The sequence below is a fragment of the Clupea harengus genome, chromosome 24 (assembly GCF_900700415.2).
Source record: "Clupea harengus chromosome 24, Ch_v2.0.2, whole genome shotgun sequence".
Lineage (NCBI taxonomy): Eukaryota > Metazoa > Chordata > Actinopteri > Clupeiformes > Clupeidae > Clupea > Clupea harengus.
The window spans coordinates 2,415,403-2,432,618 of NC_045175.1; the positions used below are offsets into that span (position 1 = coordinate 2,415,403).

Below are 17,216 nucleotides of genomic sequence, written 5' to 3' on the forward strand. Positions count from 1 at the left end.
CGAGCGTCTGAAAACGTTCCCGATTTCGTCAGTGGGCCCATTCCTTGGTGCTTTGGAAATAAGCAGAAGATCTGCAAGGTGTGTGCCTTAGCGTTAAACCACATATGGTATGCTGTCGTGCCTTCTGTTGAAGCATAGGGCTGATACGGCCTTCGAGAAAGACAGCTCAAATGGATGTTTCAAATACTCTGGTAAGAGGCCACGATATGATCAGAAATGAGATGAAAGACTTGCAGCCAACTCCGTGGTTGCCCACAAGCGACACGCCAGGCTTTAAATCAAATTATGTTGAAAACAGGCTCTAAAACATATATTGCCTGTGAACCACTAATCGCTTTATCAAAAACACTAGCGTAAATTTGTTCACTCCAAAAAGAAAAGATGCATATCCATCCCAATAGATGCTTATCACATGTAGGCTACAATATCATTTTATGATAGAGTTGGACGGGAATTAACACTTCCTGGTGCGATAAACGCATAGTTAGATTCTTCCGGAACCCACCATGTAAATCCCAAGTAAACAGAGTAACGAGTCACTGGTGCCATCTATTGTGCTGTGCTGCTCATAGGAAGCTCTCGCCGGATAGGCGCGTGTAATTATACGGATAATCTAATTGCGCCCCGTGTTTTGGTTGGCGTTCTGTTCTCATGCTTTTGAAAAGTTTGCCGTCTGCAACCATCAACACTTCCTGCCGTCAGTCGCAGGCAAGTAGGAGGGGTTGGCTGCTCGCTCTCCCGGTCTCCTCCTAGGCCCCCCCCCCCCCCCCCCGCCACTCCGCTCTGCTGCCCGGCACGCCCCTGGGGCCATGTTGTTGTAAATCATGTTGTGTGATTCATAAAAAAAACAGGTTCTGCTGTCTGCCCAGGGCCTCGTCTTAAAAAAAAAAAAAGAAAAAGAAAGGCAACAGACGTACAAATAGCGCTTGGCCTGAAGCCATACCTCCCCTTGCGCCGTCTTCCTCTCTGCCACCTTTCGGCACGGGGCTGCTCTTGTCAACACTTCTCTCTCTCTCCCTCCCTCCGCTCTGCTTTCCCTCCCCCTTTCTTCCTCTTCTCCTCCCAACCAGCTGTAGCTCATCCCATAGGCACCCGGTCTGGCAAGGGCCTCCGTTGTGAGAGGGGTACGCGACGATTTGGTTATTTGTCTCTTTCTGTCTATCTCTGTCGCTCTCTTTCACTCACTCTTCGTTCTCTCCATCTCTTTCACTCACTCTTCTTACTCCCTGTCAGTCTCTCTCTCTCTTGCTCTCTCGCTGTTTCTCTATCCCTCTCTCTCCTCTTCTCTTTCCCTCCCTCTTTCTCTCTCTTCTGTGTCTGTCATCCGTGGGAAGTACCTGGCAGCGGATGCGTTGTCAGCTAGAGGGGTTACTGGCGGGGGTGGGGGGCGGGGGGGGGGGGGGGGGGGCGTGATGTTGTGGGGGCTCGTGCCCAAACACGTCTGCCCTGTCTTTATGACCACACGGCGTGAGAATGAGCTCGCCCATGGGAGTGTGTGTGTGTGTGTGTGTGTGTGTGTGTGTGTGTCTGTGTTTGTGTCTGTGTTTGTGTGTGTGCATTGCATTTATATTTGTTTGTGTGTGTGTGCATCTGCTCAAGCATCAGAGACTTCAGCTTGTGGGCCTAGTGTGTGTGTGTGTGTGTGTGTGTGTGTGTGTGTGTGTGTGTGTGTGTGTGTGTGTTTCAGCTGGTGGGCTAGTGTGTGTTGATCTGTGGTGCGTAAGGTGTTTCACCATCATGAGTATAATTTTGCACTCTCGTCTGAGTGACAGTATATTATAGAGTAGTAAACTTCAATGGACACAGACTAGCGTTTGAGACCAGACAGCTGATTGCAGATCAGCAAAATAATTCATTTTCAAATAAACATAAAGCAAGAGGAATATGGCAACTCAGCTTAGATCTTTGCTATGTAAATTCATTTGTGAGCTTATTGTGAGCACAAACATTGTACCGTTCCAGGCGTAGTTTGAATCTATGCTAACACACATTAACATTCTTTTTTTTTTTTTTACTCCCCCAGATTGCTTGGGAACGATGTGCTGATCCAAACTGCTTCCTAAAGAGAACCTGCCATCCATCCATCCATCCATCTCTCTCTCTCTGTCTCTCATCTGTTTTTTCCGGGGCACATCAACATTTAGTATTCTCCATGGCACATCCGTATGAGCCGTGGCCAAGGACAGCTCCCCCTAGTGGCAGCAGCGACGACATGAACGTGAGCCCCTGGTGGGACCTCCACCCAGGGACCGGGAGTTGGATGGACCTGCCGGCTGCCCATGGGGTGGGCCTGGCGGGGATGAGCCAGGGGGGCTCCATGGGCCTCCAGTCTGCGCTGGGTCCTTACTGCTCCGAGGCCCAGCTGTGCAGCTTACCCCCTGCCCAGCTCAGTCTGACCCCCCACCACCACCACCTCTTCCCTCAGGACGGCTTCAAGATGGAGCCCCTGGGCGCTCAAGAGCTCCTCCAACAGCAGCAGCAGCAGCAGCAGCAGCAGCAACAGCAGCAGCAGCAGCAGCAGGTGTACACAATGGAGGAGCCACAAGAGGGCGCCACTTCTGTGCCACGACCAAAGTCCCAACGGCGATCGGGCTCACGGGCGTCCGGTCAGGCCGTGTGCCGGTGCCCAAACTGCGTGCACGCTGAGCAGCTGGGTCAGATTGGCAGCGGCGAGGACTCGCGTCTGCGGAAGCACCTGCACAACTGCCACATCCCGGGCTGCGGCAAGGCCTACGCCAAGACGTCGCACCTGAAGGCGCACCTGCGCTGGCACAGCGGCGACCGGCCGTTCGTCTGCAACTGGCTCTTCTGCGGCAAGCGTTTCACGCGCGCCGACGAGCTGCAGAAGCACATGCAGTCGCACACGGGCGCCAAGAAGTTCAGCTGCGCCGTCTGCACACGTGTCTTCATGCGCAGCGACCACCTCACCAAGCACATGCGAACGCACGACTCACCCGCTGGTGCCGGCGGCAGCGGTGCCAGGGAGGAGAGGGCAAACGGAGACGGGGGTTCTCTGGGCCTCCCGCCCTCTCCGCACGGGGCTGTCGTGACGGAAAGCGCCGAGGCCCCTTGCAAGCCCAAGAGTGAGCCAGACGCAAGCAAGCTAAGCTAACTGACATCACCTGGACATGACTATGGCTCTTATTGGCAGTCAATGCAGAACTGTTTAAGAGTCTGGAAGGCAACCAACACTTATTACACTCAGACTGATTGAGGGACCAGTAGCATAAAGCAGCCAAAAGTGTCTTTAAAAGGTAGTCTTTCTGTACCCTCCTATTTAGTCGGCTACTGACTTAAGGCAGAAGAGACTGTATGTGTTTATTTTTTTGCTCCTTTTTCGAACTGATAACTTAAACAGAGCATTGGTTTATAAATGAGATAGCAATGGTCACTCAAGAATGGACAATGCTTAATGCTGTACAAGATTATGTTACTACCATAGCATCTCCACTGTTCTTGGGTTGCTGCAATTGTATTTCTTTAATGTTGTAATCACTGCAGTGTCTACATGTTGGAGTGGAAATCACTTTTGTTTCAATTCAATCACAAAAACACAACACACCAAAAACTACTGCAAATGATGGTAACAGGCACCACTGCCCACTTTGCCCTTTTGGAAGTAACATAGACACTGTGTTCAGAAAGAGTTAAGGGTCTGTATCTCTCTCATGAGCGATGTGCCTTGTAATATTTCGGAGATAACTTGACTTGACTCTAGATTAATCAAGTCCAAGTTATTAAAGCGCCTATCATTGTAATATGAACTTAATGATATTATTTATTATTCCACTGCACCAGACTTGAAGGATTTCAAATTAAGATCACTAAGACTCTGGCTGTCATTGTGTACAATAGAAGAGATGGCAATTGTACATGTTTTTGATGTTTTTGCATTTTTTTTCATGATCTTGTCATGATCTTGTCATGATGATCTTGTCAATACTATGACTGAAAAGTGAAAGGCACAACAAAGACAATACTTTACATTACATTACATTTAGTCGTTTAGCAGACGCTTTTATCCAAAGCGATGTACAAAGGAGAGAGCAATACATCTGTATGAGGGTCTGGAATAGTCTCTTATGCATTTGTATAAACAACATCAGCACACTTTGAGAAAAGATGGGGTCCAACTTGTATCATTTTATGACGTGGCATAAAATAGTTCTAAGCTATTTTAGAATCTTCCATGACCTACCATGTGGTTACCATTGAATTGAAGAAGTGTCACCATTTCACTGATTTTCTTCACCATTTTGAATGCTACCCATGTCACACTGACTTCAGTGGCCACTGTGAAATTCGGTGTGATAACATGAATCGGATTCATTCATTCAGTATTTCATAGCATGATAACCGAACAGTTCACCTTGAGTTCACATATCTCCCCAACAATCACGTTTTTAGGTCACTTTTAATTTTACAAATAGCTTAAAATGAAACAGATTGTGTAACAGGTCATTCTTGTCACACTGCACAATGTATCTATGCAATAAGAAGCATTACTGTTAGTTGCATTAAATCAGTTCAATGTGCAGCCTTAGATATTTTGGAGAGTTCCGCATGATGGTGAACGTAGTATGTGTTGCCCACATTGACAGTTAGTCAAATAAATGCATGATAAGAAAAGCACATTAAGAGAAATATATCACCCACTTAGGATATTATTCATGGTTTTGTTTCGAGAATAGTTGACACTTGCATTGACTAGTGCTTAGTAAGATGAAATTATGCATGGCACTTACATGAATTAGCTTTGCACAGTATTCACATATGTTACCTTAGAGACACAGTACCAGACTGCTGGTCTGTATTCACATATTTTACCTTAGAGACACAGTACCAGACTGCTGGTCTGCCAGATCCACCCAGGAGTCAGCTGCTATTCTGATTCACCATGTTGTATGTTTTACATTTTTTTTGTATGTTGGTTTTGTTCAATTGTGTGCGCCGGGGTGAGGGACGCATATGTAAACACACGTATATAAACGAAAAGGATTGACGTGTATAGAAATTTCCACCCAGTTTGTTTGGAATTAAAACTCTATTGTTTTTTTACAGTAGCAATTATTGATGAATTAAAATGAGAACTATTGGGATGGGGACAGTCTCTTACATTATTATTATTATTACTTAGACACTGGAAATACTGCTGTTTGTTTTAGTGTATTTGAGTGAACTACTTGTTTATGAATTCTTTTAGATGCATTTTACACTGGATTTTTATTTAGTTCTTGGAAATTTAAGTGGTACTTACAGAATTATTTCAAATTGTTTATGATAATTTAATTGATGGTTTAAAGACTGATTGTAAGTAGATTACTATAACATGTTTCTGAGATAATAAAGCTTTACCTCAGATGAAGTGAACTTCACATGCATGGTGTTATTGAGTATGTATGAGTTTCAGAAAATAATAATTATTACCATTATTAAGCATTTTCAAAGACATGGCTGAATTGTTGTTGCGCAATGCATAAATATAAACCAGTTACCATTTTAATAAGCTTCTTTATAAGCCAATGTTGCTCTGGTGAGGTATATACATAAGGTATAAATAGGGTACAAATACATAACTGAAAGGATAGAGAATGGAATGCCTATGAAATGGATGCTTAGCAGTTTATTTTCACCATGATTTAGTTAAGAGGTCTTCCTCGTTCGAGCAGAAAATATTCTGAAAGGAGAGCGTTTCCTAGGCGTCCGGCCATCTCTGCTCGTCTCTGAGGGGAAAGACGAATGGAGTGGAAAAACACTGGCTGCAGACATATTGCCTGAAACTAAGAAAATAAAAGCTTAGGTACAGAGAAAACCTTTCCCAAGAGAGAGAAAAAACATCATTACACCAGGTTTTATGTTTGTATGATATTATGTTGCAAAAGCATTTCATTCAGACATTTAAGTGACCCGTGAGCCAATTTACCTGAAGTTATAAGAGCACTGGTGGAGAGAGTACTCTGGTCCTGGATGGAGCCCTCCAGGTTATGGTTTGAACTCAGTGCCACAGTCAGACTGTTTATCACTTCCTTCACCATCATTGTATTGACAAGGCATACTGTGTCACTCAGTATTTGCGATGGAGACTTAGTGGCGGCCATTTTGTCTTGATAGTTTGAAGCCATGTCGGTCAGGCTACCTGGGCAAGAGTTGGAAGTTTGGGCAGGTTGCAGGGAGCTATCCTTGTTCACACTCCAAGGAGAGGGAAGTTTGAAACAGGAAAGAAAAAGGTGTTTGACACTCTCCTCAATGTAAATATGAAGGATTTGGGAGGCAACCGGTATCCCTGATTCTTTCCTCTGCCCCTGATTCAAAAGCACAGTGTCTGAAGCACACTGTTCAGGGGTTGTGTTGTTGCTCCTCATGAAAAGACCATAGATATGGTCAATGAGGTCTTGAGAAGATGAGTTGACACTGCTGCTGGACAAGAATCTCTCTAAGCTTTGTGCAACTGATGTAAGACCCTGGGCATGTGACGAAGAAGGATCCCTGAGATCCACCTTTTCGAGTATGGCTTTCACAACTTCAACCATGGTGTCCCGAGTGATGCCAGCTGCAGATTCATCTACAGCAGCGTCATCCAAGTCATCCGCGCCATCCGAGTCAATGTTAGTGAAAGGGCTTTCAGAAGGTATCTCAGAAAAGATAGGCAATACCCCAGGTAATGTCTCTTGATTCAAAGGTGAGAGTTTCCTCTTTGGAGCAGAGGAAGAAGCTGAAGCAGGTTGCTGTACATCCACCTCTCCAAAACGTTGGAACACTGCATTTATTGTGTCATGAAACCGCTGGAGGTCCTCGGAATCATGTTCCCATGGTCCAAATTCTGGAACATCTTTCTCAGTGCCGATAATCACATTGCTAATGGCCTCTTCGGCAGATGCTTTGTCTTCGACCTTTGAACCATGTTGCTGGGACTTGGTGAAAAGGTCTTTCACCTTCCCCTGTAGGCTTCCAAACATCCCTTTGGTGGCTGACCATATTTTTACCTTAGAAGCCTCCACTTCAACCTGGGACTTGTCCAGTGAAACAGCTGAATCTCCCTTGCTGTTCCCTTTGCTATCAGTGTCCATGGCATCATATCCTGTGGACTGTAACAGGGTCTGAATGCCAACAACTGTCCCAACAAGATCAGATGCAGTTGACCCTGGTGACAGGATGGAGGGTGTTCCAGAACCTTGCTTCTCAGCTGAACTCTGCAGAGAATGACCAGATGTGCTCAGACACAAGTTGTTTTCGAGCTCCAGCATAATGTTCACTGCCAGGTAACTCCCTGCTGGTGTTATCTTTCCTTCAGTGCAAGATGTCTGGTCTTCTGCTATTTGTTCTTTAACAGCCATCAAAAGCTCTCCCATTACTTCGTTGGTGCAATCTTGAAGGTCAGTTGTCACTGGCAGATCTTCACTCTCACTCAGAGGGCCAGAGAGGGCAGGGGTGGCTTTTGATTGGTCAAATATGTCATCCTTTGAAGGTATTTCCTCCAAATGTTCATACTGTTGTTTCCTATTAAAATACAACCGGGGAAAGAACTCTCTCACCTTACCCTGCACACTTTGGTACATTGTCAAGGCAGCGGAGGTAAATTCTTTCTTAGGGATGTCCTGCGCGCTCTCGAGACTTCCTAGTTTCATTTCAGAGCCCTTGCCTTGACCCTCTGGGGAACCCAAGTCACTTTTGTTTGAAATGCTGAGTGACTGGAGTGACTCAACGCACATTTGCAGGTCTCTTGCAAACTGGTCAACAATTTCTGAGGCAGCAGCATCTGCATGTTTAAGATACACTTCAGGTGAATGCTCTGTTTCGCTCCTTGAGATGGCAACAGAAGCTCGGGTATCAGTTGCACAGAGATACGTAGCACTTGAAGGAGCGGAGTCGAACTGCTTCATTTTAATGACCAGAACACTGCTCACAGCCTTGTTGGCCTTCAAAAGGAAATCACCAGAGTAAAGCGCTTGCATTCCTGGTTGAACGGCTTGAGTCTGACCTCCCGCTTGTGTGATAGACTCAACACTGCCTCCGTAGAGATCTGTGTCAGAAAGAAACACATCAGACAGGGAAGAACTTTGGCACGCAAGGGTTTTCTCAGCTTGCCTGATAGTTGACAGCAGACATTTGGCAGGTTTGCACACCGAAGATTGTTCATCCAAGCTTGACTCGATTGTGCTGATGACAACTGTCATCGAGTCACCCACAGTTGAGGACAGAACTGAATCTTCCTCAGAGGAACATTTTGAATTGCATCTCGTCCAGCAGAGAAGCTGTTGCATAGCACCCTGTGCTCCTTTTTGACTATTCAGCTTCATACTGATCTTCTCGACTAACTTGTCAGGGCTGAAAGATTCACGAGGAGCTGGGCTTTCTGATTCATTTGGAACTGTCTTTTTTAACTCGGCCAGGTTAGTGTTTAGCCATATCACTGCTTCTCTTACAATGGCGTTGGTCAACTCTTCAGTGCCAGCTTGGCAGCCGACCACATTCAGTTCCTTTAAGGTCTCCTGGACACTGCGTTGGATGCCTTCCTCTGTGACCCCAAATTCATTCAGTAATGAGATCTGGGACCTGAGTAAGATAATAAAAATAAAAAAACAGACTGAAACTTTATGTCATGACAACATTCAAACAATTAATTCCTTTGGACATTTACAGAAACACACTTTTTTTGCATTTAATTTCATGCTATTGAATGACCCTCAGTCATCTTATTGTGTAAATTAAAATACCTCTCTTCTGAGGAGAGGGGAGAGTCTGGAGATCTGGCATCTTGAGTTTTGCCGCTGCTCAGTTTAAGGACAGCCTTCGTCAGCCCGGCATTCCTGAGCACTGCGATGTACTGTCCCTCTTCAATGCATCTGAGAGATGGGCCTGACGTCTCTGCCTCTAAAAGGCAGTCTCTCTCTGGGCTTGGCAGGAGCTGCTGTGGGTCCTCTCTTAGCAGTTTCACGAGGGCGGGAACAACCGCAGTCACTGAGCTCATGGTCACATGCTGCACCAGGCTCACGCATAGTTTGAAAAACTGCTCCTTGGACAGCTGTTGATCATTTGAAGACACAAAGTCAAAAATGTAATTTACACAACAGAAAAAGCCAGCCTTTCAGACAACAGACTGAATGATGATGATGATGATCTCATGACAGACTATAACAGACAACTTACTGGATCCGCTGTTGCCTGACAGAAAGCCACCCATTCCCTTTGGAAAGATCAAGACAGTGTTATTCATTGTACACCATGTTTTGAGACAGTGTTGAAATGCCTCTGCAGAATTAAGAGACTCTCTATGGTGCAAAAAGGAATGGACGTACTTGTCTGTAAGATCAGACAGATAGTCAGTGAGTGGTGAAAGCTCCTCAGGCATCTCGAAGGTGGATGCCACGTGATAACCTCCCTCCTCAGAAGGTTGGACAGGAGAGTACGCTTCACGAGCAGAGACTGTTAAAGACAATTGGAAGTGAATGACTGAGTGGGGTGAGTGGAAGCTTCTGTATGTAAGCCCCACACAAATAATGACATAGGCTGCCGTATACCAAGGACTACATATTGTGGGGCATATATAGCATATTAATTGTAATCTATTGTGTAATTTCACTTTTCAGCAATTGAAATGGTTTAAGTTCAGATGTACATGATGCTGCCATATAATATCAGGAATCAGCCAACCTGCACCAGACGTGCCACTGTGCTCCATGGCAGTAGTCCTCCCACTGGACTGCTCAAGTTACTACAAGACAAAACACTAAATATTGAATTCATCAACAGCAATCAGCTAAAATCAAACATATTTAGACCCCCCCCCCCCCCTCAACATTCTATGTTAAAGCTACAACTGGTGACAATGTAATCTTCTTTGTTTGTGTATGTGCATTGTGTATGTGAATCTGCCATTTAACTAAGGAAGCTATTGATATTCACAATGTATACGCTATCTATGTTGAACATATATTGTTATATATTACTATGTATACTCTTGTTGACAACAATCAACTGATGTGAACGTGGATTTATAGAGATAATGTGAATATTAACTTGAAAAAGTTAAGTGTGAAACGTTTCGTTATATGCAGTGTTGTCTGTGTGACAGACAGATCTGTGTGGATTATATGAAATGGGCTATTGTGTTTGGAATCTTGGAGGTAAAACATTCTAAAACTGTAAAAAGCCTCCATACGTTCAAAATGACCTTTTGGAGGGACTTTAACTGGGTAATGGCAGTGGTCACAATTACATTTGTATTCTAGAGCGGCATAACTACTAGCCTACTGTCTTGAGGGGGGCTTGAGTGCTTAAGACACTTAGCATGTTAATGTCTACATGCAGTTGTTAACAGATCATGGCTTTTCAATTCAGTTCATATTTAATTGAAAACACAACTCAAGAGTCTAAAAACAGACCTGTCAGTATAGCTGCAGTTAAATCAATAAACATGAGAGTGGATAAACCCCTGAAATAATTGTTATATATACCTTATTTCCAGGTAGAACGTCACATGTTCCTGCGACAACTCATTCTCTAAATCAGGAAAGAGTGATCTCAAATGGACACCTGACACTTCATAGAATTTAGAATTTAAGAATGTCAGACTTTGATGTAATCCTTTATGACATCAAAATAACCAGACTGTAGACCTGAAACATTATGATGAAAGTATTCTGATGAATAATGATTACAATTTTGATAAGAGTTACAATTTATAATTACAATCCCACAACATTTTGGATGTTGGTCAGAATTTACACACACACAGCCAGAAGTGATAGAACGTTCTTGATGTTTCCCCCCCGGAAGTTGTGTTAGAAAACATAATAAAACTGAACATAAACCCCGTGGGCTAATTCCCTCAGTTTTAACAATATACAATTTCACCGCTAGGGGGTGGTCCACTCACTCCTCAACCACCCTTGCTTTCTAAACACAATCCCCTAGTTGCCTCTTTGGCCAATGAAAAAAGGGTTTTACAATAGAGTTCCATGGATAGCCAATCAGCGACAAAGCAAAGAAGACAACTGCTGTAATGGTTGATTCACTCAGAAATCGTGTAGTCACTGTGGGCTTGCTTTACTTGAAACGTTAACTGAAGCTGACCGTGCATAAAGAGGGCAGTATAATTTCGTCACCTAAAGCAAAAACGTCTAGATTTCAAGATGGTAAGTAGATAACCTTTATGCTATTCTAGATGTCTAGTGTCTGTGTAGTAAGTGATTCAACAATAGATGAATCACAGTTGATTATCCTGTTAACGTTAAGTTAGCAAGTTAGCTAGCAGTTAGCTAGCTAAATGATGTCAGCTTTATACTTATACTATTTACTGTATACTTATCCACTGCTTTTAAATTTGGCAACGTAAAGGGCTGTCCTAGTCTGATATAAATCTATTGAACTGAAGCCATTTGTCAAAATAAAGTCAGGCTAACTACTGATCATTCAAGTGTTAGCAAGGTGTCTAGCTAGCAAACTAGCAGTTCCTGGCATCTGCTTTGCGCTGCTAGCAATAGCTGTGGCTACATTACCGGCTGCAGAAGCTAGCTAAATCGAAAGTGATGGCTTGGAGAATACTGTGCTGGCGACAGTATCTAAACAACTTATGTAGAATAACGTTATTCTTTGAAAAACCATATCCAGGTGTGCAACAATCGTTCACGGTTACCTCGGAATTCCTGTCGACAATTGTCAAATCCTTGTTTTTACAGTAACGTTAGCTGTCATTGTTAATCAAATTGCCAAATAAGTCAGCAGCCAAATAAACAAATTAGGCATAGTCTCGTTTGTATCTTTTTGCTATTGTGGGTGTTAAGATGTTCACAAATAACAATGTTTCTTATGTGCTTGTAGTCTATTATGTCCTATAACGGAGGGGCCGTCATGGCCATGCGGGGGAAAGAGTGTGTGGCTATAGCAGCAGACCGCCGGTTTGGGGTGCAGGCACAGATGGTCACCACGGACTTCCAGAAGGTCTTCCCCATGGGAGACAGACTCTACATCGGACTGGCGGGCCTGGCTACAGACGTACAGACAGTGTACGTTTGAATTTACAAACTTTTAATACATGCTACTTTCTAAAATGTTTTATATCATAGTTATGTTATTTCAGTCGTCACCTCTAGAAATGCCCATTCAACCAAGTTGCTTCTGTCGTACATTGCAGTGTTTTGTTTATTTTTTACTGTTGTTTGGCGTTCCCTCTTATCGTTTCATGCTGATCTTATTCTTGCCTGGGCGCTCCCCTTCTTTTTACAGAGCACAAAGACTCAAGTTCCGTCTGAACCTCTACGAGCTGAAGGAAGGTCGCCAGATCAAGCCCAAGACATTCATGAGCATGGTGTCCAATCTGCTCTATGAAAGGAGGTATGTAGTTATGGTTTTATTTCACATGCCTGTATTGACATGGCTGTACTAAAAGTAATTGATAATGCTTTAACATTACTTTATCAGTCATAACGTTAGAGTGATCACAGGATGTAATACTGTGGTCATCTGTCCTTGTAATTCTGATGTTCTTTTTGAAGAAATCTGTATGAGGTTTTTCAGCACAGTTCAAATATTACACTTGCACTTACACGCACTTGGTAAGCTCAGACTGGATGTGTACTGCTTCATCCGTGGAATAACTGGACATGTTAGTCAGTTAGTTGCAGAAGCAACAGAGACAGATGGACACATCTGACCGCTGAGTTCACCTACATTACACTGTCTTCTAGTCTTCTGTGCCTGTCACGGCAAGGATTGTACGCAAAGTCCAAACATGGAGGGTTTTTCTTCTACCACTGTGATTTAAAAAAAAAAAAAAAATTCAATATGTATTCATATGTCAACAGTTTGTCCATAAAAAGTTTTGATGCTCAGAAACTGGAAATGTAATTGACTTGCGACAATAGATAGTCAATAGATGAGTGATATTTGTAAATATTTAGAGATATAAGTTGATGGAAGTCTTGATACACCTGCTTTTGTAATGGCTGACTGAATTGAGAGCACTCTCTCACATAGGTTTGGGCCATACTACATTGAGCCCGTCATCGCTGGACTGGACCCCAAGACCTTCGAGCCTTTCATCTGCTCCTTGGATCTCATCGGCTGTCCCATGGTGACGGAAGACTTTGTCGTGAGCGGCACATGTTCAGAGCAAATGTACGGCATGTGCGAGTCTCTCTGGGAGGCCGACCTGGTGAGTGAACCGCCTTAGAGGAAGCAGCATGGACCTAAAACTTAGCACGAGTGGCCGAGCCTCCAACAACTCAAATGTCTAATTCATGGTGACAGTTTTTCAAGAGTAGTTCTCCTCAGGTTCGTCTGGAAGTCTGTTTGTATTAAGTTGATGCAGCATCACATTAGTGCCTATGCGAACTCCCGGACTACTTGTAAGTCCTTACCAAAACTCTGCGTTCGATGTTGCCTTTGAAGGTGCTTGATCAAAATGATGTGGCTGAGTATCTTCACTGCGATCTGGGCTTGTGCACTTATTGAACATAACTTTAAGTCACTACTCCCTTGCAGTGCGTCTTGCTAATCTATCTGTTTCTACTGTGCGTCCACAGGGGCCAGAGGACCTGTTTGAGACCATCTCCCAGGCCATGTTGAATGCTGTGGACAGGGATGCCGTTTCAGGCATGGGGGTTGTTGTGCACGTCATGTGAGTCTACTCTGTCTCCTCCTTACTACCACACTGTGTTCCTCCCCCTGGATTAAACATCATTACATCAAACACATTAAACATTACATCAGATCGAAAGATGATGTGTGTGTTTGGCACTCTGAGATTCTTCTGAATGAAGAGTGCATTACAAATCAAATGAATTATTATTATTATTATTAAGCTGAACATTATCATATGTTGAAGTAACTCTATGCAACAATTTGACACTTTGAGATATGGTTTTATAGGCAACTAGTTTAGGTACCATCCTCATTCATTTTGATAGCATATGGTCATGTGAAGGACAGATAAACACCTGTGTCTTACCCACTAGCCATCGAGGATATGCCCTATGTAGTTCTGTGTAACGGGCTGGTACACCCTGCAAAAATGGAAGAAAAGCTTTCACATGCATGACATTGCCAGCTAAACTGCCAAAAGACACCAGTTAGTGTGTTGGCAAGCTTCTATCAGTGTCAGCTGGGCTGTTGGTGGTGTTTGCAAGGTTTTTGTATGCCTTTTAGGTAGTTGGTTTTGGAACAGAGCTCCGTATTGCTGCTTTAAGTCATTTTTTTTCTTTTAAGCTTTGAATTTTGCTTAATACCTGTAAATACTCAGAAATTCGTCTGCTTTTAGTTACCCATGTCAACAGCTAAGTGTGAGTAACCTGTGTGTTAGTTGGGAGGTAAATGCTCAAGCAACAGTTATTTCTGTCCATCTATCCATTGTTGTAAGTAGACCTATGAGCTATAGCCTTGCACACCTTCAACAATAACCCATAGTCTATCAATGAAGGTGTGGATCGTGCTGACCATTTCCTCATCAGCCTGTGGCTACTGCTCTTATCAGTGTTATCCTCACCACAAGAAATGGGTGACCCACTAACGTTTCTGATATCCAAATATAATTGCATAGATTATTAACCATGTTATCCTTGTTCTATTTCCCTGTTATACGATTATAAGTTGCCTGACAAAGGAACTATCAGAATTCTTAGTTTTCATTGACAAGACTAGCTTGTTTGTTGTTAAGGGTAGTGGTGGGCTATAGTCTAAATTGGGCTACTTGGCCCATTGCAGGCGAAATAGTGGATCATTTTCAGAGCCGTGACAAGCAATGCTGAGGCTTAAGGCACAGTGTCGTTACCTGTCTGTCACCGCTGAAGGCAGGTCAGCTCGATATGCGTGCGTAAACTGCACTCAGCACACTGTTAATGGAAAATGTATGTCGTCAATAAACTAAATCATATTTTAATTAATAAGTAAAATTAGAAATGGATAGAAACAAATGATCCTGCAAAATGGGCACTCTTCAAGTCAGAGGCCATAAAGGCTTGAGCCACATCTGAATCTCTCTGGGCATGTGCCTGGTTAACAACTAATGTTGTGTTTTGTGTCTCTTTCTCCCCAGTGAGAAGAACAAGATCACCACACGCACCCTCAAGGCCAGGATGGACTAGACCTCTCAACTGTTGCAACCAGTTTTTCACTCACCACCTCACTTTTTCTATGACAAAAGAACTGCTCATATTGTTATTTTTTTCTTATTGGAGTTGCCCTGTTCATTAAATGAAATCTGTAGTGTCTCTGACTGTGTGGCCTTGTCATTTGTCTAGAACTGAAGAGAAATACATTTCGAACTTACAGTGACTTAACACTTTTAGCATTGTGTAAAACCTTAAAAAGTTTACCAATAGTAACAAACTCCCACTGATCTCTTTCTGCTAACTCAATTATGTGACAATTGGCAATTTCCAAATATTTTGAATGCTGTAGGACCCAGGTCTGTTCCAGGACCCCCTCCTGCACGGAAAGGCATCTATTGATCTCTCCCTGAACCAGCCACACTGAAAGGTGTCGAATTATAATGCTCTTGACCGACTTAAATCACATATGTTCAGCTAATTGAGTGCTATTCAGGTATGCAGACCAGGGCTGGGAAAGATGAAAAACATGCAGGGTTTCAGGAGCAGGATTGATAATATCTGCTGTAGGAGATTTAGCCAAAGATCAAGCTTTCTCATGCTGAGGCAGAAGTGTGAAGGATCTCTGTTTATAGCATAGCGGTAACCAGGGTTGGGAGGATAACTTTAAAAATGTATTCCGATACAATTACTGATTACCTGTTAAAAATTGTAGTCAGTAACCTATTCCAAGTATCACAATATTAAAGTAATGTAACTTGATTACTTTACGTTACTTTTGGATTTTGTCGATGCCAAAAACATTGGCAACCTTGAAGACATGTACTGCTAGTCAAAAACTGCAACTCAATGGTCACATGCATTTCATGAAGTGGTTGTGCTATCCACAAACCCCTCCTTAAAGGGCACACACCAGCTTTTTCAGATGACATACTTTCTGCATTTGTGCAGTAGTAGTGCTATATAAATAACATCTGGTGTGGGCATCCTACTTGTTACTGAGGAAATGAACTTAGTATGCTACAAATATCAAAATGTACTATATTGTCATAGCTATGTGTCAGACAGCAAACTGAACTCAATACTAAATATGTAAAGCTCTTTTTATGTGCCACTGTATTGATTGGAATGTCAGGATATCCCTTTTGGGCCCAAATGCAGCACTTCACCGAGATGTTTTACTAGTGAATCACACATCATTTGCGACAACACAGAAGAAAGTATGAACCATTGAAAATAAAAATAAACCGGTCATCCCCGATTTTGCTTAGCCGTAGTTGAACACTCTCAGTCAACAGTTTTTACAAACAAATACCTTGCATCATTTTTCACTTTTCGCCCAATCCCCTTTGCAATATAGCGTGGGCCTGCTGGGGGGAAATGTGAACTACGGTAGTTCAGTTTTTTGCCCTGAAGGAAAATGGGCATGAGGGCCGTGTGGTTGTGGTTTGTGTGTGCATATGTCACGCCAGCGCTGAACTCTGCTCCTGCCACGCCCCCTTCGACTTCAACTCACGCACCTCCGCATCACCGGAGTACTAATCACGCACACCTGTCACCGCTTTACTTAAACCCTTCTCTCCGTGTCTGACCTCGCATCATCATAAAACGGCTTTCATTTTAGCGTATTCTGTAAATCAACAGCACAAAGTAACCTTAGAAAAGAAAATGAGGAAACCAAGTTTTAAGAATTAAACCTGCCCTCTGCTCAGTGTTTTTTAAAGACAAATCTGCTTGTCATTATGCAAATTCAGCCTACAGACCTACATTGAAAGTGCACAACACCACAGTTTACAAAACATAGGCTTATAAAAAATTAAATCAGCACAGATTTAGAACATCCACAGTATTTGTAATGAATCAGGTGTCCACTTTCTGAACGGTCAAAGATCACGCTGAAACTTCAATTAAACTGCAACGAAAATATTTCGGTCAGGATTTGTGTTTTATTTAATCACGATCATTCCAGTTATCACAGTCCACCTTTTTCATTACGATTGTAGGCAAGTAATACTAACAGGTTAGCTAACCAACTTTAATCTGAGCTAACGGGATGTCTGTATAGACGTTAGAAGTGTTGGTCTTGCCTGTAAATGCTTCATGAAATTTGACGTAGAGTCCTTGGACAACGACAGTATTTTCATCGCGGGGAACCATTAGGTTTTCTCTGTT

The 17,216-nt window shown here is 43.2% G+C and overlaps 3 protein-coding genes across 3 annotated transcripts; 2 read left to right on the forward strand and 1 right to left on the reverse strand.

The window, feature by feature from the left end:
• Positions 1-1,658: 1,658 nt before the first annotated feature.
• sp6 (Sp6 transcription factor) lies at positions 1,659-3,304 on the forward strand. Its single transcript, XM_031562299.2, has one exon. It carries the CDS (start codon positions 2,153-2,155, stop codon positions 3,110-3,112), a length of 960 nt encoding a protein of 319 aa, XP_031418159.1. The 5' UTR covers positions 1,659-2,152; the 3' UTR covers positions 3,113-3,304.
• A 2,339-nt stretch (positions 3,305-5,643) lies between these two features.
• On the reverse strand, positions 5,644-10,506 carry LOC122128822. Its single transcript, XM_042703668.1, has 7 exons — positions 10,455-10,506; positions 9,652-9,712; positions 9,297-9,423; positions 9,148-9,184; positions 8,715-9,022; positions 5,924-8,553; positions 5,644-5,780 (listed from the first exon to the last, which is right to left on the reverse strand). The coding sequence occupies exons 2-7, from the start codon at positions 9,677-9,679 to the stop codon at positions 5,644-5,646; spliced, it is 3,267 nt and encodes a 1,088-aa protein (XP_042559602.1). The 5' UTR covers positions 9,680-9,712; positions 10,455-10,506.
• Positions 10,507-10,985: 479 nt separating this feature from the next.
• Positions 10,986-15,206, forward strand: psmb3 (proteasome 20S subunit beta 3). The gene is made up of 6 exons (XM_012840031.3): positions 10,986-11,135; positions 11,821-12,005; positions 12,226-12,333; positions 12,976-13,153; positions 13,524-13,618; positions 15,032-15,206. Exons 1-6 carry the CDS (start codon positions 11,133-11,135, stop codon positions 15,078-15,080), a joined length of 618 nt encoding a protein of 205 aa, XP_012695485.1. The 5' UTR covers positions 10,986-11,132; the 3' UTR covers positions 15,081-15,206.
• Positions 15,207-17,216: the final 2,010 nt, after the last annotated feature.